Here is a 21,901-nt window from a genome sequence, read left to right as displayed (position 1 = left end):
ATTACTGTAGCTTTAATAATGTATAAAATAAAGTTAACAAACACAAGTACTTAGTACACAAGTACTTATTGATGATATATAGCTAGTAACCTATTCTATCACATTAAGCATACAAAATTACAAAGCTTTATAAATCATTAAATTATTGCAATTCAGTAAACCTTTAACACCTACAGTTAAGGTAATGAAATACTGTAATTAAACATACCATATACCAAACTTTGAAAATCATCAAAGAATACAATTCAGTACAACTTTGACACAGTACAGAACTTTAGGAATATTTAAACTTAAAACATTCAGTAAAATGTTTCTATACTTTGATACTTGCTGTTAAGGTATTGTAATAAAGCACAATTGAAATGAATGCAACAAAAGTTCTTAGCTGCTCAACAACATAGACAGGATCTCCACCTCTTACTGACGAAACAGAAGAAGACTCAAGAACGAGGTGACTGTTTTAATTTGCTTAACTGCAACAATTTACAGCACACAATGCTCCACCTAAGGTTTTGGTGGTCTGAATAATTCTGCAACTTTCATTTGCCTCAGTCTGCTGTCCTTTTTTGGCAGCTAAATTCCATAGCGGTTTTAGCAGCAGAAGCTGTGTGTGTAATAAACCACACGTAATTCATCACGTGATTACAGGTGCGTTCAGTTGATTGGACAGTACAGTTGATCAAAGATTGGATAATTGATTCTCTACTGTGCTTGTACAGCATTAGTAACGAGGCTTGCATACAGTTGATTAAGTGATATTTATATATTTATTCGCATGTGTGACATGATATGCACGATATGAATATCTAACCCTCCATCTCAATTCAGCTCAGTGTATTATTATACTGTACAGTACTACATTCAGTTTGATCTCAATTGTTTAACCCTTTGTTTACCTTTGCTAAAAACCTTACAAGATTTATAACTGTTTTTCACATGCTTGGATGCAAAATTGACTGTATGATTCTCTTGATCTAGACAGAGTGGGGAGTAATACCATTTAATTAAAAATTATTCTTAATTAGGGCTGCTCTGTTTAACAGATGAATCGTACCAATTAATTAACTAAAGAGTTGATCGCAGATAAAACATTTTTACAATTTAAATCGTGCAGAATTTTTTTTTTTTTATATAAAATAAAATCGACCAATAGAAGATCTGCATTTTCTCCAATCATAAGTGAGCAGAGTTGGGACAAAAACAGATGAAGGTCTTAAGTAGGTTTAAGTATTGGGAGTCAAAGATCTGCCCTGGTTTTGCAGCTGTCCAATCATTAGTGAGCAGAGGAGGGAGTTAAATTTGCCAGGTTAAGCAGTGTAGGAATAGCTGAATTTTGTGCGATATTGCTAATATATTGAGAATGTCAAAGTAATATTTAGAACTGCTGTTTACAAATACATTTTAAAAAATGTCAGTCAATTTGGTTACAAATCACTTTTCAAGAAGAACTTTCTCAGAAAAATTGGAGATTGTTAAAAAGGGGAGGTATGCACTACAAATACGTGCACTGACAGAGGAAGGGAAGGGATATACTCGCCACTTCCAACAATTAAATTACGAGAAGTATCCGTGGCTTACCGGCAGCTTTCACTTAAAAAAAAAAAAAAAAAAAAGGTATTTTGTTCAGGTGATATGGAACAGCACTGGCTACAGAAATCTAGAACGTCTATCGAAGTCAGCATAAAAACATGAGCGTTGCCAAAGGTGACTTGCGAGCCACTGTAACACTCAAAACTTTTGGACAAACCCAGATTGGTGTTCAACTGGATGAGCAGAAGCGTACGGATACAATGCATCACAAAGAGCAAGTAAGAAAAAAAATGTGAGGTTCTTAAACGTTTGATTGATCCAGTTTACCTTGGCAAGAAAGAACTGGCATTCAGAGGGCACGATGAAGGTGGAATTACTTTCTCTGATTTCTGACTATGACAGTGTGTTAAGCAATCGCTTGTCAATAGCCACAGTATTCTCAGGTACCTCTAACAAGATTCAGAATAAATAAAAGCAGAAGTGCAGGAAGCCAATAATAATAAAAATGCTTTTAAAAAAAAAAAAAAAATTCCCATTGGGCTTATTATTTTTTTTCGATTCCATTGATTCTTTTAGTATTACTATGCAGGACAGCTGCTATAAGATTGTTACCTTATATTAAAAATGTACACGGGTTAATCTATTGATTAATCTTGCGATTAATCAACTAATGCCCATAAAATAATCAATCAAAATTTTTAACCCTTTGTGGTCCCTTCAACGCCTGTCAGGCACGTCAGGTCCAATTTATTTTCACACGCGCTGTTTAAGTATTTTTTTTCATAGTAAAACACGTTTAAAAGGCACTGCATATCAACAGGACACTCAGTACTGCATCTCCAGACAAGCCCCACTCCTTGTTCGCTGTATGTATCACATACCACTTCATAGCAATGCATATTGATAAATCCTCTCCAAATCACTTGTTTTATCACCAAACTCCTCAATAATGTTATCCAAGTCATTATTTTATTACTATAACATCTCAAAAAGCTTGGTAGATGTCAGTGATATTCTCTGAGTGCTGCATGCGGAAGCAGCTATCTTGTGTGTTGATGTCCATGTTGTGTCTGCGGTGAAGGGGCTATGTACGACCATTGAAAGCTTTTCTCAGCTTTTTCCAGAGAAAAAAACGACTAGAGACCTGTGCTTGATGTCTTTTTGATGATGTCGGACAGGGTCCGATATCAGACTGGAAAGGAAAAATTGTGATGTCGGACCTGGTCCGACATAGGACCGCACAGGGTTAATTGAGTGACAGCCCTACTTAAAATGCAAACCCTTCTAGATATTCTGCAGGTTTCATTTACAAGTAAAGCATCACCAAACTGCCTTAGCTGGTCGAGCACAGAGGCTTTCCACAGATTAACATGCCTCTAACCCTAGCCTGCAGATCCACAGGCGCCCTATCAGCTACAGGAGTCGCTGGTGCGTGGTGAACCGTGCACTACCCTGTCGACCCAATCCCTTCCTACCGGGGTGGTGCTCGGCCAATTGTGTCCCCCACCCCCTAGGAACCCCCTGTCACGGTCAGCAATGATCTCCACTCCACGCGGGGTGTCTTTACTGGGTGCACCACTTGCCTGTGTACCTATATAGAACACATTTTCTAGGAAGTGTTCCATTTCTAAAAACTCCTGGAAAACAACAACTACAGGATTTAGACACACTGGAGTAATCTCAATGTTACATCACTTGACACACATGCGATTTAGCTTGCTTTGCATGAGCATGCTTAGAACTGGCCCCAATCCAACTTGCAATGGGGAATGGGGAAGCAGCACATACACCTGATAAAGTTCACTTGTACTTATTTGGCGAGACCATAGCACAAGCACAAGGACATGGTAGGCACTGTTGCTGCACTTTAGAAGCCTTGAATTTCTCAGAAGTATAAACATGTGCTTGAAATCCCCTCTTTTTATCATGCCTTTACAGGTAGTGACTAGAATCACTGGGGCTGAAGGTAAGCCTTTTAAAGGCACAGAAAAATGCAATAAATGGGAATTATTAGAAGAAAAATGTCACTCTATGTTAAAAACACAAAATGGAGATGCAAGTACTATTTGGAAGACGTGGTCAGACAGGTCAAATTGAATTTCCAGTAAGAAGTTGGTTTTGTGGTAAACAAAGGGTTAAAATACTCACCCTGCTGCGGATTACTGTTTCCAGGGTTTCTGTTACCGTTTCCTTCTACGAATGAAAACGAAAATCCCCTGAATTACACTAAAGAGAGTGTTGTCCCCTCTGTCATTTTCACTCTAATGCTGATAGGGCACTCTACTCTGTCTTGTTCTTACCTTTATTATTATGTTGGCATCATAATTGGCATAGTGTACATGATTATGGTATAAAGCAATATAGCACAGGTAGTTTACTGCAGTACCATACCATTATGATGTCATTGTGTTTATTTCAAGGTAATGCAGTGGTATTCAAATTGCTCTGCTAACAGTTTTTATAGGGGATTATAATGGTATCTCAGTGGTGTTTTTCAGCTTTTTCTGTAAGGGGTATGTAGGTATATATATATATATATCCAGATATATTATAGATATATATATATCTATATATATAATATATATATATATCTATATATATAGCTCTTCACGAAGCTCGCAATTCACAAACACATAATCATTTTGTGATGTACAAAAGGGGAACTGTGTTCAAGTAATCATTAGCGAGAGGCACCCATCAACCCACACCATGTTAAATACAACACACAAGGAAAAATAAATAAAACAGCTAGCAGTGCTTGGTAACTCTGACCCTACAATGTAAAGATGAATGCGATAATGATTTGATATACAGTGCAATACTGAGCATGCTGCAGGAGTATTGCATGAAAACAAAAACGAGGCACTTTGTGATGAAAACTGTCATTTAAACCACGAAAGATGTGGCTCACTTACCGGGCTCCTCCATGTGGGCTATAACCCAGTTTAAGGCTACTTCAGCCCCCATGTTTCCTGTGTAGTAAACTGCCTTGCGACAGGCTTCGAGGGGGAAGCCCATTTCAGTGAGCTGCATCACTGCCGACTCATCTATTTCTGGAGCTGCGTAGGGATGAAAACAAGTTAAGCATGAAATTGGACCTCAAGGAACACATTCAACAAGATTGGGCTCTATTTTAATGAGCTAAACGTTACTATAAAACCGTCCATGATTTACCAATAAATCAATTACTGAGGGGACAAGTCAGAATAACATAAAGTTAAATTGGTGGATGCATTCAAATAGGCTGCTGATTACACTGTTTAAATATAATTCTTTGTCTTGCATATATAGATGGCTTAACTGCATGTGTTTTCTTCCAACTAGACTATGACTTTTTGTGATTTAGGAAATATTGTAAAGACACACCTTTGATTACAGATTACAAAATTAATACAAAAGCAAAATGGGGTTTAAAAGGCAAACTGCATTCAGAATTAAAGCTCAAAAACAAGAATCTAAACAAATACGTACAATCTGTGAAATTATTCATCAAATGATCTGAAATGGAAACACAATAAAAAACACAATCAGTGCAAATATAGGGTACAAAGAGTAATGTCCTGGTGTGGCTTGTGTAGCCTTTCAATTGGCTGACTTATACAGCCCTCACTCTAGTGTTTCAGTATATGTGAAACAAAAAAGGGTTTGTTCTATACATTTTTTTTTTTTTAATTTAGTCATAGCCAATGATTTTTACCCCATTTTTCTCCCCAATTTAGAATTACCAATTGTGTTACTATTAATCCTGGTTCACCGCTGCAACCCCCCGGCAGCTCAGAGAACGGCGGCTAACACACGTGTCTTCCGAAACGTGTCCCTGCCTAGCCATCTTTTTTCACACTGCAGATCCAGTGATCAGACCTATAGCGCCGGAGAACAACACAGATCTGAATGGCTCCACTGCACATCCGCAGGTACCTATGAGCCGCAGGGGTCGCTGGTGAGCAGTGAACCGTGGATTGCCCTGCCAACCTAATCCCTCCCTACCCGGGCGGCGCTCTGCCGATTGTGTGCCGCCCCCTAGGAACCCCCGGTCATGGTCAGCAACGACCTCCAGGCTACAGGGCACATCCTGCACTCCACGCGGAACGCCTTTACTGAATGTACCACTCGGGAGCCCCTTGTTCTATACATTTGCCACTTCAAAAAAACTGACAACAATGAAAACATTCGTATGCTGCATCTTCCATCTTATAAACGGAGTGCACTGTATAGTGAAATGAAGCAGGAAACAAATATTGAACTGTACTTCCTCATTATATCATACTGTCCAACTCTCTTTGCCAGGCACAGCGTATTTCACAGAGGTAAAACTATTATCTCTGATGGTGCTTTTCATATTGAAGTGTTACAAAAGGAAGCTGGTAGATGGATACAACTGTTATATTAACGTATACACTGGGGACAATACCACATTACGTGCGATTGCAGAATTTGTATGGGCGGGGGAGAACCAATGTCTCACCATATTGTTCTTCATTGGTTTGTAAATGGATTACATTTTGGATGCACCGACATTTATAACAGATATTTGAGATAATTATCAATACCAAGACACTGTAAATGAATTAGGCATGAGTGAGGTCTCATGGGCACCCCTAGTGCTTGCATGTATCTGTTGGACAATAGTGTATATTAGGTCTCATATAAATGTTTATCTGGTTGGTCTGAGGTGACAATGAACTGTCCTTAATTGAGATTTGATTTTCAAAAATTTTCTAATTTCTAAACAACACCAGCCTCATCCACTGTGGCACTGACAATATCTTTCTCCCTGTGCTGTATGGCATTGTCTTCTGCATTGGGCTGCCCTACGAACTGCCTGGCCCTATACGGCCTGTACTGCTCTGTCAAGAATACTAAAAACAGCCTTCCTATCTACTTCACCAGCCGGCTTATAACAGACCTCGTTCAGATCACTGTGCTGCCCCATCTGATCTGACTACTACAGGAGGAGGCAGGTGTGGTTTTTCAGGAGGGATGCGTGCATTGTCATTAGCTATGTATTCTTCATCATGTTTGTCAGCATCTTCTTCCTGTGCTGTATCGCTTTGGAGAGATACCTGGCCATCGTCCATCCACTTTGGTTTAGAAATCATTGCAGTACCAAGCCGATCAGGGTGACCTCTGTGGGTTTGTGGGTTGTGATTGTGTTGGTCTGTTCACTTTCCTTCCAAATGACTACATTCAAAACCACCAGCAAGCTCTGTCTGGAGGAGTTTTCTTTTAAAGTGAAGTACGGTACTTTGATTGGTGACTTTGGCGTTCACCTATCCCTTGCTGTTTGTCTTTGTTTTTTTGTTTTTTTTTTCCACAGCAGCACCCAGAGAAGTCTTGTCAATTCTGTTTGGGTGAAAAGGATTAACAGCCTGCTCTCCATCGTGACAAGATGGGTACCAGCCTATTCTATACCAATATAAATTCAATTTAGAGACAGAAAAAAAGCTTACACTTAGAAAGCTATATCCAGTAACTTGTTTTGCACTTAAAACAGATGTCTTTCCTCAAATACAGAGCTGTTAATTCAAACCCTGCATTGTATAGTGTGTTTGTCTATTTTATTTTACAAGCAATGTGTTTGTGTAATGTACACAACACACTGTATTAGATAGATTGTGGGCAAATTACTGTATAAGCTCAATAACAAAATATAAAAACATTATGTTTTTCTAGTCTATGTTAAAAACCTAAGGATTGTGTGAAGACAGCCCCTTTACAGACAACCCATGTGTCTCCGGCAGCATCACTATTTTCCAGGCAAAGTTAGCCAACTGATGGAACTGCTGTTTTGAATGTATCTGAAGACAAAAGTATTTTGGGAAATTCCTGGCTTGGGGATTCACTTAACCCACAGCACATCCAAACTTGTGATACACTAGGCTATTTAACTCTGTTGTCAACTACATCAAGTTTGAGACTTACTCCAAAGAGAGGTTCAAACCCCAAACAGGATAAAGGGTTCACCCCCTTTTCAGGGCCCATTTTATAGTTTTCACTTTGACTCTGATGAAGTCCATTTATCCTATAGTACAATATCTAGACTATTGACTCACTGATACAGTATGTATCAGAGCAATACCTGAACCTCACTCTCAATTTCTGTGTCATTCCTTGAAAACTGAACATTTGCTATATTGGATAAGTCACTGGGAAACCAAAAAGGTCACGTCACATGACCATTATTGGAAAGTCACACTTCAGTGTATTAAAACCTAACTAAATGTGTAATGTAATAAAAGATGAGAGGACAGCCGCATGAGGACACCTCTTGGAAGAGGGCGGTACCTTTGGGTTCATCTGGAATAACAATGGGCGGAGCAATGTCTGGAAGCTCCTCCTCTTTTGGCTGTAACCCTGTGGCACGGAGGTGAGTGATGTCCAGCAAGTCTGGCATGTCTATAGAAATGTCTGTGTACAGGACAGACAGGAGAAAGCATTGTGTAAGCACATGACTACATCGTTTTTTTTTTTTCAAGCAGATACATAAGAAAACATGACTGATTTCAAGAAAAAGAACAGCAAAACAAGAAAATAAGTTTAAATCTTTATTGAGAAAAAGCAGATATGTAATACTCACAAATAACAGATAAAATTACCAGTTAGACTGAAAAAGAACAAATAAATACAACAAAGTTGCTTAATGCAAACATTAATAAACAGAGCATGAAATAGCAAAAATGAACAGCAAGATATATGTAAAATAGCTTAGACCTCAGCTGCCCAATAGCAGATAAGTCTTTGAGGGAAATATATACTGGGGAACAATTTAGAGGTGATCTTGTCCAAGGTGATATTCCAGAAATAAAATATATAAATGTTAATTAACTCTTTAATTACTGCAGACCTGTATATATGTCTAGGGAAAGGAAACACACTAAACAGTAGTACAGGAAAGATAACCCCAATCAAAACTGCAGTCCAGTAGTCTAGTGTATGTATGCCTATATACAGTGCCTACAGAAAGTCTACACCCCCTTGAACATTTTCACATGTTGTTGTGTCAATGCCTCCAATTTCACATGTTGTTGTGTCAATGCCTCCAATTTACATGCAAAAAATGAGGATTTTTTTCCACTTCTCTACACACCATACTCCACACTGTTAAGGGGGAAAAAAGTTTTTATTGAGAAAAATTATACATTAAAAATACAAAACTGAAAGATCATAACTGGACAAGTCTCTACCCCCCTGAGTTAATACTTAGTGGAAGCACGTTTGGCAGCAATTACAGCTGTGAGTTTGTTGGGATAGATCTCTACCAACTTTGCACATCTAGATTTGGCAATATTTGATCATTCTTCTTTACAAAACTGTTCAAGCTCTGTCAAGTTCCTTGGGGAGTGTTGATGGACAGCAATCTTCCAAGTCATGCCACAAATTTTTGTTTGGATTTAAGTCAGGGCTCTGACTGGGCCACTCAAGGACATTCACCTTTTTGTTCCTTAGCCACTCCAGTGTAGCTTTGGATGTGTACTTTGGGTCGTTGTCATGTTGAAAGGTGAAATTCCGTCTTAGTTTCAGTTTTCTCACAGGGAGCAGCATGTTTTCCTCAAGGACTTCTCTGTACTTTGCTCTATTCATTTTCCCTTCTATCCTGACAAATGCCCCAGTCCCTGCCGATGAGAAACATCCCCATAACATGATGCTGCCACCACCATGCTTCACAGTAGGGATGGTGTTCTTTGGGTGATGAGCTGTGTTGGGTTTGCGCCAAACATAACGCTTTGCATTTAGGCCAAAAAGTTCAATTTTAATTTCGTCAGACCACAGAACTTTTTGCCACATACCTACAGAATCTCCTGAGTGTTTTTTTTTGCATACTTCAAAACGGGATTCAAGGTGGGCTTTCTTGAGTAATGGCTTCCTTCTTGCCACCCCACCATACAGACCAGATTTGTGGAGTGCTTGGGATATTGTTGTCACATGCACACTTTGACCAGTCTTGGCTGTAAAAGCCTGTAGCTCTTGGTAAGTTGCCACTGGCCTCTTGGTAGCCCCTCTGATCAGACTCCTTCTTGCTCGGTCATCCAGTTTGGAGTGACGGCCTGATCTAGGCAGGGTCTTGGTGGTGCCATACACCTTCCACTTCTTAATAATCATCTTGACCATGCTCCAAGGGATATTCAAGGCCTTTAATATTTTTTTATACCCATCCCCTGATCTGTGCCTTTCAACAACTTTGTCCCAGAGTTCTTTTGAAAGCGCCTCGGTGCTCATGGTTGAGTCTTTGCTTTGAAATGCACTACTCAGCAGAGAGAACCTACAAGAACTGCTAAATTTATCCTGAAACAATGTGAATCACTACAATTTAACACAGGTGGAGGCCACTTAACTTAGGATTGCTATTACAAGGGGGGTGGACACTTATCCAACCAAGCTATTTCAGTTTTTATTTTTAATTCATTTTCTACAAAGGTCTAGAATATTTTTTTCACTTGGAAGTTGTGGGGTAGGATGTGTAGATAAATTAAAAAAAAAAAAAACTATTTTAATGCATTTTAATTCCAGGCTATAAGGCAACAAAAGGTGAAAAATTTGAAAGTGGTGTAGACTTTCTATAGGCACTGTATATATTATTTTCTGTATAACTTACTCAAATTACTTACATATCCTAGTGTTATCTTTCAGTATAGTTACTTCATGCTGTAAAGGGTTCAGAGCTCTTTCTGCAATGGGGAGTTAAATAGTGGAACGTGAATAGCAGCTGAGCAGTTTGGAGCTATCACACCATGGATTAATAATGCCCCTTAGTGGCCACATGTGGCATTACTTACAAAGGAATATGAGTCTACTGCACTGCTGTAACTGAATCCAGCACCTGACCCTGTAGAAAATGTGATTATTTCTATACACTCTCCCCTCTTTGCAGTCAGGTTCTTCTATATTATTTAATATTTTTCTACCCTTTCAGCCCAGGTTTACATTTTAACCTGTAGGAACTCTCCTGATTAACTTTGCATTCGGAATGTTATGTATTCATGTACTCATAGTATTCTATGTTTTCTTCAGCGTGCTTGGCTTGCTTCTTTGTTTTTTTTGGAGAGAATACAGCAGTGAACAGTCCTTTTGTTTTGATTTTAGACTACAGTTGAAGCCTAGTGAGGTCATCCTACTCTACTAATAGCCAACACTTACCTAATTTCTTTGGCACCCAGTCCAACCCAAAGGTAAACTTCTTTATCTGTATAACCAGGTATTCAGGAAATGACTTAAAGCGAGATGTTCTGCGAAACAAAAAAAGAATCATTTGAGTGGCTCATATATAACAGGTTGAAGACGGGTTTGACTACTAAACACAGAAGGACGTTCTCTTACTTGACTCCAGCGGACTTGGCCTGCAGAGCACTGCTCCAGAAGTCATCCACGTTCTCTGGCTCTGTGTAGGCCTGCAAACAGGCGCTGAATGGAATCCTGGCCCGGACCGCTGGCGGGGGCGCTCTCCTGCTCACTTCAGCCTCCTGACGTTTCACTTCATAGGCTATCAATTCATCTGTGTAGCAAAATCATTATTTTAAAACCAATTTGTAATGCACTCTTTTTATCCACTGAGCAGGTAGGCTGCACCTCAAACTGTCACTTTTATTAATATTAATATAATCTGCCTGTATATCAAGAAATAGTTGGTTGGTCTAGAGTAGCAGACTGATCATGTCAGGTATTGTTACACCTAGCTCTGATTTGCAGGAGCCACCCCTTCCTAATAGCTGCAGTAATACCAACACTTACACTTTCAAGGCACTAGCCAAATTGCTTATAAAATGACTTGGAAGAACTGAACAATCTGATAAGTATTTCAATCCATGGCATTCACTCGGTACAACCGATCTGGATGCCATTAGCCTAATTACTCTCTATATCAATCTGTGTAGTGTAAGCACAATAACACAATTGAACTGAGACAACTCACTTAACAGGTGGTTTAAGGGGACTTGGCTGCGCCTCCCAACAGGAGTGGGTTTCTCTTGCATGTTATTGCCGAATAAGCTTCCGTATTTACCCTTGTTTGTTGCGGCTTCCATGGGCGCAGGAAGTTGCATGATGTTGTCAGCGCGCTGTGTGTACCGGACCATTCTGGACTGACAGCACTGGGTTCGTTCTTCCACCAGGAACCGGAAGACATCACTGGGATTCTCTGAGCCTTCGCTGTTTCTCTAGGATGGCACAAAACAATATAAAACAATATGTTTAGGATAGATCTATCTGACGCCTATGTGCTGACACTGGGAACATTATATATATATATATATATAATTAGTGCCTTGCAAAAGTATTCTGACCCCTGACCAATTCTCTCATATTACTGAATTACAAATGGTACATTGAAATTTCGTTCTGTTCGATATTTTATTTTAAAACACTTAAACTCAAAATCAATTATTGTAAGGTGACATTGGTTTTATGTTGGGAAATATTTTTAAGAAAAACAAAAAACTGAAATATCTTGCTTGCATAAGTATTCAAGCCCCACACATTAATATTTAAAATTATATTTAAAAATAAAATATCAAACAGAACCAAAATTTCAATGTACCATTTGTAATTCAGTAATATGAGAGAATTGGTCAGGGGTCTGAATACTTTTGCAAGGCACTGTATATGACAGTCTCATAAACAGTGCAAGAAATTGGGAGTGCACTGCTAGCACCAACCACCTTCTATTAAAAGATACTAAAACGTGTCCAATGTTTTCTTCTGCAAATATTATGACCCCAAACAGATTACTACATGCAGCACTGATAAGACATCAGAAGACTGGAATCAACGTGGGTCCCAACTTCTTTGTTTCTTATCCCAGGAACACAACAGAATGTATATTTTCTGGCTGAGTCCCATGATTACTGGAAGTCTGAAAACTAAATTTAATTTCAAGACTCCAGTGTGCTTCACACCAAACTCTAATTAAAGATCTAGCCAGCAAACAACTTTCTGAAGTTAGGCTGCCTTCTATTATAAAAGAGGCTGTTGAACCATCTATAAATGGCAGCTGTAATAAACATGCTGGAACTAAGCTGCTAAAGTACACTGTTGAGTAGTCAAGTGAAAGCATGGCAGCCAAAGAACCCAGGGGAACTCAGTATGAAATCTGTGAACAGATCTAAAATACACTTAACGTCTCATAACAAGCCACCTAATTTCACTGAAGAGTTCTACAGTGTTGTACCTACAGAGATGTTACAGGATTAAGAAAACGCATTCGAAATGAAGGGGTTCCCAAACTGTGGTCTGCGAGATGGTTCCAGACGGGGTCACAGAACACAGGCCTGCACAAATATGGGTTTCTCTATTTTAATGACAGGTAAATTACTATCATTCATTTTCCTCTAAGCATGTACATATATCCACATTGATATTACCCACGTAAGAAAATGCAGATTAAGACAATTAAAAAAATGTATAACCTGCTGGATACAAGTTCAGTACATTCTGTTTGTGAGACACAGTGCAGCACGCACCTCCACCTGGTTTATTAAGTGAAGGAAGAACTCCTGTGCGTCCTGCTGTCTGCTAGAAGAGAACTCCGGGTGGCCTTTACTTGTCAAGGCTTTGAACATCTTTAAGGAAATCCCTTTCTGCTGGTGCTGTAACAGAGGGGGCAATTGAAACACCCAATCACTGATGTGTTCCACTAACTGAGAGGGGGATGCAGAAACACATTCATGTCACAAGCTCAGCATCTGTTGGTCGGACATTAGTTTCCATTGATGTCAATAGCATGCAGTAGCAGATATGGATGAATAGATTAATAACCAACAGAATGGCCCAAATGTTTCATTCACAAATACACAAAGTCGCTGAAAAAAAAACAGGTATCTGACTTAGTGTAAATATAGTGTGGAGGGATCCTTACACAGTATATAAAATGTATAATTCACTATCAACAGGCTCCAAATATGAGTGAAACAAATTCCTGAATTATTGACAGCATTTTAAATAGACTCACCCCACAATAACTTCCATGGACTTCATAAACTATAGCTAACTTCCCTGTAGATACGCTAGTTAATAATATGAATCAGTAGGTAACGTAATCCCCACGATAGCAGTAAAAATACTTTGAAATTAACCAGCATCTGATACTTACTCACATAAACTTGCCAAGGAGTCAGGCTATTGCTAAGTGCCATAAATTAAAGCAATGCATTATTTTTGGTGTTTTTCTAATAGCCCAGCTTAAACAGACTAAAAACACATTTGATGGCGCACCTGCCTTATTAGCAACCAAACAACTTCAGAACTGTCGCTCCTCTGCTTTTTTCCATTGCTGTTTATTTATAGCGGGGGACACTCTAAATAGCTTCTGATAGCAAAAACACCAGCGGCAGTGTGTTCTCTTTTTAGCAGCTATCAGCCAGTACTTAATCTCCCTTGACCTTTTCCTGACAATTAATCAAATAAACACAGCTCTCTGTCCTCCTCACTCACATTAATAGCTCAAGCTGTAAAATGTTAAGATCCAAGCAGCAAGGCCCGGTTTCAGTCGGCCTGAAGCCTCCCCACTGTATCAAAGGAAACTCTGCACCAACTTAGATAAGATGAGAAGACGCTTGCCTGCCCATCACTTTGCCCCACTAGTCCCTCTTGCAGTCAGCTGTAGGGGTCGTTTTCATGTAAAGCTACAGACAGCTGCTAGCTTTTCAAGAAGGTTGTTACTAGGTGACAATCCTCGCCCTGTCGACTGAAGCATTCTGCCACAGCACAGAGCGTAATTTAGACTGTTTAAATGAATACACACTGCCAGTACTGTACTATACACTATAATAACTGTATAATAACGATATACGTTAGTGTAGTGTATATTGATTAACCTACTGCATATGTGCCTATCTATTAGAAAAACTACATAGGACTAACTACATTGAAGTATAATGCATTTTTGTGAACCTTTGTAATGCAGTACAATGCAGTAATACTTTTTGATTGTTATGGGTGTTTTGCAGTGGCACAGCAAAGTTACACGCTGTTCAAAATATGTTTTGCCCTGTTCATTGCCGAGATTCAATTACACTTACAGAATGTTGACACATTTTTGACACTTTGCTAGTGGTGTGTTGAGAGCCAATCAGAATGGGATCAGGTTTTACCAGTGTCAATAAATATCTGTTCATCACTGTAAACCCAAGCAACAGTTAACTTTTAAAAGTAACCTGCAGATTTCCTCAGATAGCACAGTACTTTGCAATTGTCAAGCCAATCCAGTCAGTCAGTATTAATTAATCCCACATGTGACTATTAAACTCTGCAACATGTCTGGGCCTCAGAAATGCCTATTTCTAGCGACGTCATTGGCAACCAAATTCACACATTTTGTGAAAAGCTGCACAGTTCTACTAGCACTATTAGCACTAATCTTAGATTACCTCACGTCACGTTATGTAATGTAGTTCCAAGACTAGTGCTAAATCGGGAACTGTGAAAGTTTACTAAAGCATAGTACAAGTATGGTTAAAGTTTGATAAACTGCCAAAAAATTGCACATAATTAAGTAAAGGCAAAGCAAACCTTAAAACATACAAGCAACACAAATGGGATGCCGCATGATATCTACGCCTAAAAAATATGAAATGACACTTAACAGCAAAAGCAATACGGGTAGGATAAGAGTTTACCATAATGTACTGTATTCCCAAAAACTAAGTGCAGTGTTAAAACTAAGCCATCACTTTCATTTACCCACGGGGTCCAACAGAAAGATGGGATCTTGACATGAGTCAGAGATCATTTCATATCAAAATATATTCATTGTTCAGTGTTAATTTAATTTCTTAATGTGGCCACTTTTCACCTGCAGCGGTCCTTCAGGTCAGATGTGGGATGTGTGTATATGTGTCCCTGTATATTTCTACAGGCATTTCATTTAATCCCAGCAAGAGCAACCTTATTTATTACTTTCTGCTGTTTAAATGCACTGGCCAGTTCTCTTGGGAGCTGCAGGATTAAGTATTTAAAAACAATGCCATACATCGCGGTTAAGGTTCATATAAACAGAGCTCTCACATTCTTGGATTTAACATTGTTTCTTGTGTTATGTAAGAATCACAGACTTACTATAAGCTTAATGAATTGTCACCTCTGTTAACCCTAGATGCTCAGTCAAATACCTTGTGTTCTTCTTTCATCACCTGTTCAATGAGCTCTGATTTCATTGGTGGTTTGGAGTACTGGCCTGAAAGAAGACCATGGCCCAGCTTGGCCCTGCAGAGAAAGAGAGTCGTGAGGATGTGAGACTCCACACCAACCGCACCATTCCCATTTCAGTGCTGTTTCAGCACCTTTCAACTGTGGCGGAATTCAACACGGCACACTTTTTATTGAATTACAAAGTACCATAAACACTGTTCGATGGTTTAACTCAGGATGAAACGTACCATGCCCGGATGGCTTTAATGAATCTGTATTAATCCCGGCATTCCTCATAAATACGGCCCTTCGATTTTAACCTGTAATTTAGTCCTCTAACCACACAATGTTGATAAAGCCTCCACAGTAAGCCATGTAACGAGCAATCATCATTAAACAATCACCCCATTACATTACTTCAACCACTTGAATTGCTCATCCCATTACTACAAAGTATGAATTAGCAGATTAATACACAGAACCCCATATATAGATAGCTACTGATATTTATTTAACCCTTACATCCCTGTGAGTACGTATAACAGGATTTTAAAAGGACTTTTTCAATACTATTTCAGCTTTGTGGAAAGTTTTAACACTGTTTATACTGGTATCTGGGCTGTGCAACTCTTATGCCAGCGCACAGTATGTATTTATTAATTCTGCAACTTTATTATATCTTTGATGAACTCTAACGTTATGGCTTTCAAACCACTGTATAAGACCCACTAGTCCCTTATCACGCGTTGCAGGGAGAGTTGAGACACCAGGAGGATATTGCTGCATTCGATCTCTCAAAGAAAGGCCTTTTGATTTTATTGGTGCATCCATTTTTTCTAAAGACAGCAAGTCTCGAGGTAAGCGTTTTCTTAAAACACATCAACTTCTAGAATGGCCATAATTGTCCCTCGTAATGAGGGGGTATTTTCCAATCATCCAGAAAGTAATGTGTTGTTGATTCCTTAATTATGCTTTATCTTGAGTGGCTAAACTGACATCTTGAGGTTTAGGACTGAATTGCAGGTTAGTCCTGTCGTTTTAATTCTCCTGTACATTTCACAGGGTCCTACTCATAAACAAAGCTGCAAACCAGCATGTGGCAGAGCAAAGCTCTGCCCTTTTAAATTGGCAGGGATGGGGTTAACTTCCCCTGCCTGCCTGGGTTTATTATGTTCAGGTGGCTGGGGTTGATTAGTTGATTAGGTTGATTAACGATCAATCAGCGCCCAGCCACCTGATATAAAAGGAGGCCTCAGCTTCTCATTTGGGGAGAGGGAGCTGAGGAAGCAGGTTGGTTTTTTTTTGGTTGTGTAGAAAACTTGAATCCAGTGAAGGCATTGCCCAGCCTGGAAACTGTTATTTTTGTGAGTTTTGTTTTTGCTTTATTTGTGTTTGAGTATTTGTTATTTTGCCCGTGTGCACTTTATTTTTGTTTATTTATAATAAAATAGTTATTTTTTTGAACTGCAGTCTGTCTCTGGGCCTCTATCCACTCGCCAGCCTGCCACATTTGGTGTCAGAAGTGGGATAGCGCCACCTAGAGGCTCAGAGCAGTATTTATTTATTTATTTTTTTTTTTTTGGAAAAAAAAAAAAATGGGAAAGAAGAGCAGACAGCGGCAAAGGCAGGAAAAGCAGCTGAAGAAATGTAAGCTGCTGCAGCCACCGCTGGAGGACCCGGCCAGCCTCTTCCCCTGGTGTTCCTGGTGCGGTAAGGAGGACCATCGTTGGCGGTCCTGCCCAGACGTGCCACCGGCAAACTGGTGTGGCCGGTGTGAGGAGGACGGCCACAACTGGGCAGGATGCCCCTACAACCAGGCCCAGGAAGAGGTGCCGTGTTCACCCCGGGCATCAGGGGCCACCCCACTACCTCCAGCACCACCACCTTCACCACCGTCCCAGGAGATCTGGGACTGGTTGATGCACCCTGAGGCAGACCTCGTCCACGATCTCCCCATAGTTATCAACACGCTGTGGCGTCGAGATGGGGAGAGGTGGGAACAGTGGGAGGAACAGCACCACCCGGCCTCCTTCCCAGAGGTTGCCCTCATGGTGGTTAATTACCTGGCGGTAGACATGGGAGATCCACCGGTCACTCCAATAAAGAGGGGTGAGCCGCCTTCCCGAGAGCCAGAGAGGGGTGAGCCGCCTTCCCGGGAGCCAGAGAGGGGCGAGGAGCTGCCGTCGCTCCCAGAGCCAGAGAGGGAGGAGGATCTGCCGTCGCTCCCAGAGCCAGAGAGGGAGGAGGATCTGCCGTCGCTCCCAGAGCCAGAGAGGGGTGAGGAGCTGCCGTCGCTCCCAGAGCCAGAGAGGGGTGAGGATCTGCCGTCGCTCCCAGAGCCAGAGAGGGGTGAGGAGCTGCCGTCGCTCCCAGAGCCAGAGAGGGAGGAGGATCTGCCGTCGCTCCCAGAGCCAGAGAGGGAGGAGGATCTGCTGTCGCTCCCAGAGCCAGAGAGGGAGGAGGAGCCTCCGTCGCTCCCAGAGCCAGAGAGGGAGTGAGGAGCTGCCGTCGCTCCCAGAGCCAGAGAGGGAGGAGGATCTGCCGTCGCTCCCAGAGCCAGAGAGGGAGGAGGAGCCGCCGTCACTCCCAGAGCCAGAGAGGGAGTGAGGAGCTGCCGTCGCTCCCAGAGCCAGAGAGGGGTGAGGAGCTGCTGTCGCTCCCAGAGCCAGAGAGGGAGTGAGGAGCTGCCGTCGCTCCCAGAGCCAGAGAGGGAGGAGGAGCCTCCGTCGCTCCCAGAGCCAGAGAGGAGTGAGGAGCTGCCGTCGCTCCCAGAGCCAGAGAGGGAGGAGGATCTGCCGTCGCTCCCAGAGCCAGAGAGGGAGGAGGATCTGCCGTCGCTCCCAGAGCCAGAGAGGGAGGAGGATCTGCCGTCGCTCCCAGAGCCAGAGAGGGGTGAGGAGCTGCCGTCGCTCCCAGAGCCAGAGAGGGAGGAGGAGCTGCCGTCGCTCCCAGAGCCAGAGAGGAGTGAGGAGCCGCCGTCGCTCCCAGAGCCAGAGAGGGGTGAGGAGCTGCCGTCGCTCCCAGAGCCAGAGAGGGAGGAGGAGCTGCCGTCGCTCCCAGAGCCCAGAGAGGGAGGAGCCGCCGCCGCTCTCAGAGCCAGAGGGAGCCGGGCCGCCGCCTCCGCCACCAGAGGGAGCCGGGCCGCCGCCGCCGCCTCCGCCACCAGAGGGAGCCGGGCCGCCGCCGCCGCCGCCAGAGGGAGCCGGGCCGCCGCCTCCGCCACCAGAGGGAGCCGGGCCGCCGCCGCCGCCTCCGCCACCAGAGGGAGCCGGGCCGCCGCCGCCGCCTCCGCCACCAGAGGGAGCCGGGCCGCCGCCGCCGCCTCCGCCACCAGAGGGAGCCGGGCCGCCGCCGCCGCCTCCGCCACCAGAGGGAGCCGGGGGCCGCCGCCGCCTCCGCCACCAGAGGGAGCCGGGCCGCCGCCGCCGCCTCCGCCACCAGAGGGAGCCGGGCCGCCGCCTCCGCCACCAGAGGGAGCCGGGCCGCCGCCGCCGCCTCCGCCACCAGAGGGAGCCGGGGGCCGCCGCCGCCGCCTCCGCCACCAGAGGGAGCCGGGCCGCCGCCGCCGCCTCCGCCACCAGAGGGAGCCGGGCCGCCGCCGCCGCCTCCGCCACCAGAGGGAGCCGGGCCGCCGCCGCCGCCTCCACCACCAGAGGGAGCCGGGCCGCCGCCGCCGCCGCCGCCTCCGCCACCAGAGGGAGCCGGGCCGCCGCCGTCGCCGCCTCCGCCACCAGAGGGAGCCGGGCCGCCGTCGCCGCCTCCGCCACCAGAGGGAGCCGGGCCGCCGTCGCCGCCTCCGCCACCAGAGGGAGCCGGGCCGCCGCGCCGCCGCCGCCTCCGCCACCAGAGGGAGCCGGGCCGCCGTCGCCATGCTACCTTGGACATTCGGGGCCCCCTCAACCAAAGAAGGCTTGGGGGCTCCGACATCAACCCCGCCCACCACCACCCACCATAACAGCCCACCCAAGGGACATAATTGGACTCTTGGGGGGAGGAGGGGGGGGGGGGGGGGGGGGGAGGGGGGGAGTTGGCCGATTGCGGCCGGTGTACGTTGTACATGGGGGGAGGTGTGTGGCAGAGCAAAGCTCTGCCCTTTTAAATTGGCAGGGATGGGGTTAACTTCCCCTGCCTGCCTGGGTTTATTATGTTCAGGTGGCTGGGGTTGATTAGTTGATTAGGTTGATTAACGATCAATCAGCGCCCAGCCACCTGATATAAAAGGAGGCCTCAGCTTCTCATTTGGGGAGAGGGAGCTGAGGAAGCAGGTTGGTTTTTTTTTTTGGTTGTGTAGAAAACTTGAATCCAGTGAAGACATTGCCCAGCCTGGAAACTGTTATTTTTGTGAGTTTTGTTTTTGCTTTATTTGTGTTTGAGTATTTGTTATTTTGCCCGTGTGCACTTTATTTTTGTTTATTTATAATAAAATAGTTATTTTTTTGAACTGCAGTCTGTCTCTGGGCCTCTATCCACTCGCCAGCCTGCCACACAGCACTTACATCTGCGTGCTGAAATCCTGTGTGGGATCGAGAGGTGAATAGTCAAATATCCGCTGGAGATTGCCAACATATCTGTAAAAATAGGGAGGAGAATGGACTTTAATTTATCACAAAAGAGACAATATACCTGCCATTATCACAAAAAAGCCTATAAAAGTATTTCCAATTGTTACTCTCGTTTACGGCAGTCTTTAATTAACTCACCTTTTAATTTTACAAAACTAGAAGAAAACAACTAACCTCTTAAAGACTCAAGACTCTCAGTGTGTTTTGTTTTTCATTTTGTAACATGAACATGATTTATTTCTCCTTTCAAAAAAATAGGAGTCAATTGAAGAATGGAGGAAACGCTTTTAAAAGATGTCCCCAGGTTTCATTTGATCAACCTATACCCCATGGGGATAAGTCACAGTTGGATTTAAAGCATTTTACAGCTCTGGGGAAAGCCACATGGGTGAGTAATCCCAGGATGACCTTTTTTCTGCCGTACTCACGCTCGCTGGAATTCAGGGATGCTGAAGAGGACCTGCATGGTTGTTCCGAGGTAGCAGCTGTTCCCCAGGTTCTTGATACCAGTGTAACCAGAGCCATACACAGGTTTGAGCTTCAACCCTGATTCCTGGATCACCTCCCACTCACTGATCCGCGGGCTGACATCACTTTCTGTGAAGCCGTTCTCTGTCTGCGCAGAAAAGAGCAATACAGAGTGGACACCTCATTTTCCCTTGTGTTACTGCAGATTGTGGGCTGTTATTAATTTTAATAATTTGTTATCGCAATATATTTGTATGCAGTACTTCCATGCTCATTTCTGATCGATTTCAACAGCCATCTCCATAAGGATTTCTGGTAAAAATGAAAAAAAATGAAACGTATGAACAAAGTTCCTAGAAAAAAAACAAACAAAGGTTCCTTACCTTTTGCATCTGAAGCATATCTATCCCAAAGTGTGACAAGTGTTCTGCTAAATGTGGGTCAAGTACTGCCTCCTCTTCATCAAATGAATACACGTCTATAAAGAATATACCAGCACATGGTTTAATCAACCATGTCCTTTTAAAGCAAGTCCTATTATGCTGACACTTCTCGGAAATCCCTTCATCAGTGTACACTAACGATCAGGCTGATGAAGGCATTAGCTGAAATGTTTGTTTACAGTCTATAGTCTCTAATACGTTTATGGGACTTATGAGTGCCATAATACCGGTGCAGTGGTTTTCAACTCTAATCCTCCAGTGCCTCCCAGCACTCCAGGTTTATGTTTCACACCAGGTCTTTTCTTTTTTTAATTTATATTCTGGTAATCTGTTGTCAGTTAATGAACAGAAGACTCTCTCACTGCATTTACTGTAAACATTGTTTAAAGTCCAAGAGGCTGTCTATAGGTGAAAAACAACACAACAAAACTGAACAAAAACCTGAACCACTGGGGTTACCCAAGGAGCAGGTTTGAAACCCTCTACTTTACAGTGCCCAGGCTAGCTTCTGAAGCAGATACACATTTTCCTAAATGTCATTTTATAAACTATAAATTAAGAGATCAATACATATAAACTACTAGCTGTTAGAAGTAAACTGGTTACACAGAGCTTTGAATTCAACTTTAAAAAGCCCTCAGATGTCTAAATGCATTGTAAAAAATAAAAAAAAATTTAAAAAATGTAATAATTGTTCCAGGTCTCAAAAAGGCACTGTGAATTCATTTAGACCACCTAATCAGTAAAAATAATTACAAAAAAGCAGTGAAAGGGTGCTCG

At 42.8% G+C, this 21,901-nt stretch overlaps 1 protein-coding gene across 2 annotated transcripts in view; it reads right to left on the bottom strand.

Annotated features, from left to right (window-relative positions):
* LOC121323130 (ubiquitin carboxyl-terminal hydrolase 13-like) overlaps positions 1-21,901 on the bottom strand; it is a 40,589-nt gene that overhangs the window by 6,201 nt on the left and 12,487 nt on the right. The window contains exons 7-18 of one of the 2 annotated variants that reach the window (XM_041263933.1): positions 21,062-21,156; positions 20,639-20,826; positions 20,145-20,216; positions 15,630-15,723; positions 12,984-13,109; positions 11,528-11,681; positions 10,846-11,020; positions 10,666-10,754; positions 7,816-7,938; positions 5,002-5,028; positions 4,446-4,589; positions 3,679-3,723 (exon numbers count right to left, since the gene is read on the bottom strand). In XM_041263933.1, coding sequence (XP_041119867.1) covers positions 3,679-3,723; positions 4,446-4,589; positions 5,002-5,028; positions 7,816-7,938; positions 10,666-10,754; positions 10,846-11,020; positions 11,528-11,681; positions 12,984-13,109; positions 15,630-15,723; positions 20,145-20,216; positions 20,639-20,826; positions 21,062-21,156 — 1,332 coding nt within the window. The remainder of the gene's footprint in view (positions 1-3,678; positions 3,724-4,445; positions 4,590-5,001; positions 5,029-7,815; positions 7,939-10,665; positions 10,755-10,845; positions 11,021-11,527; positions 11,682-12,983; positions 13,110-15,629; positions 15,724-20,144; positions 20,217-20,638; positions 20,827-21,061; positions 21,157-21,901) is intronic. The other variant, XM_041263934.1, reaches the window with a different exon arrangement.

Source organism: Polyodon spathula, chromosome 11, assembly GCF_017654505.1.
Source record: "Polyodon spathula isolate WHYD16114869_AA chromosome 11, ASM1765450v1, whole genome shotgun sequence".
NCBI lineage: Eukaryota > Metazoa > Chordata > Actinopteri > Acipenseriformes > Polyodontidae > Polyodon > Polyodon spathula.
This window is presented reverse-complemented; position numbering and strand designations above follow the sequence as displayed.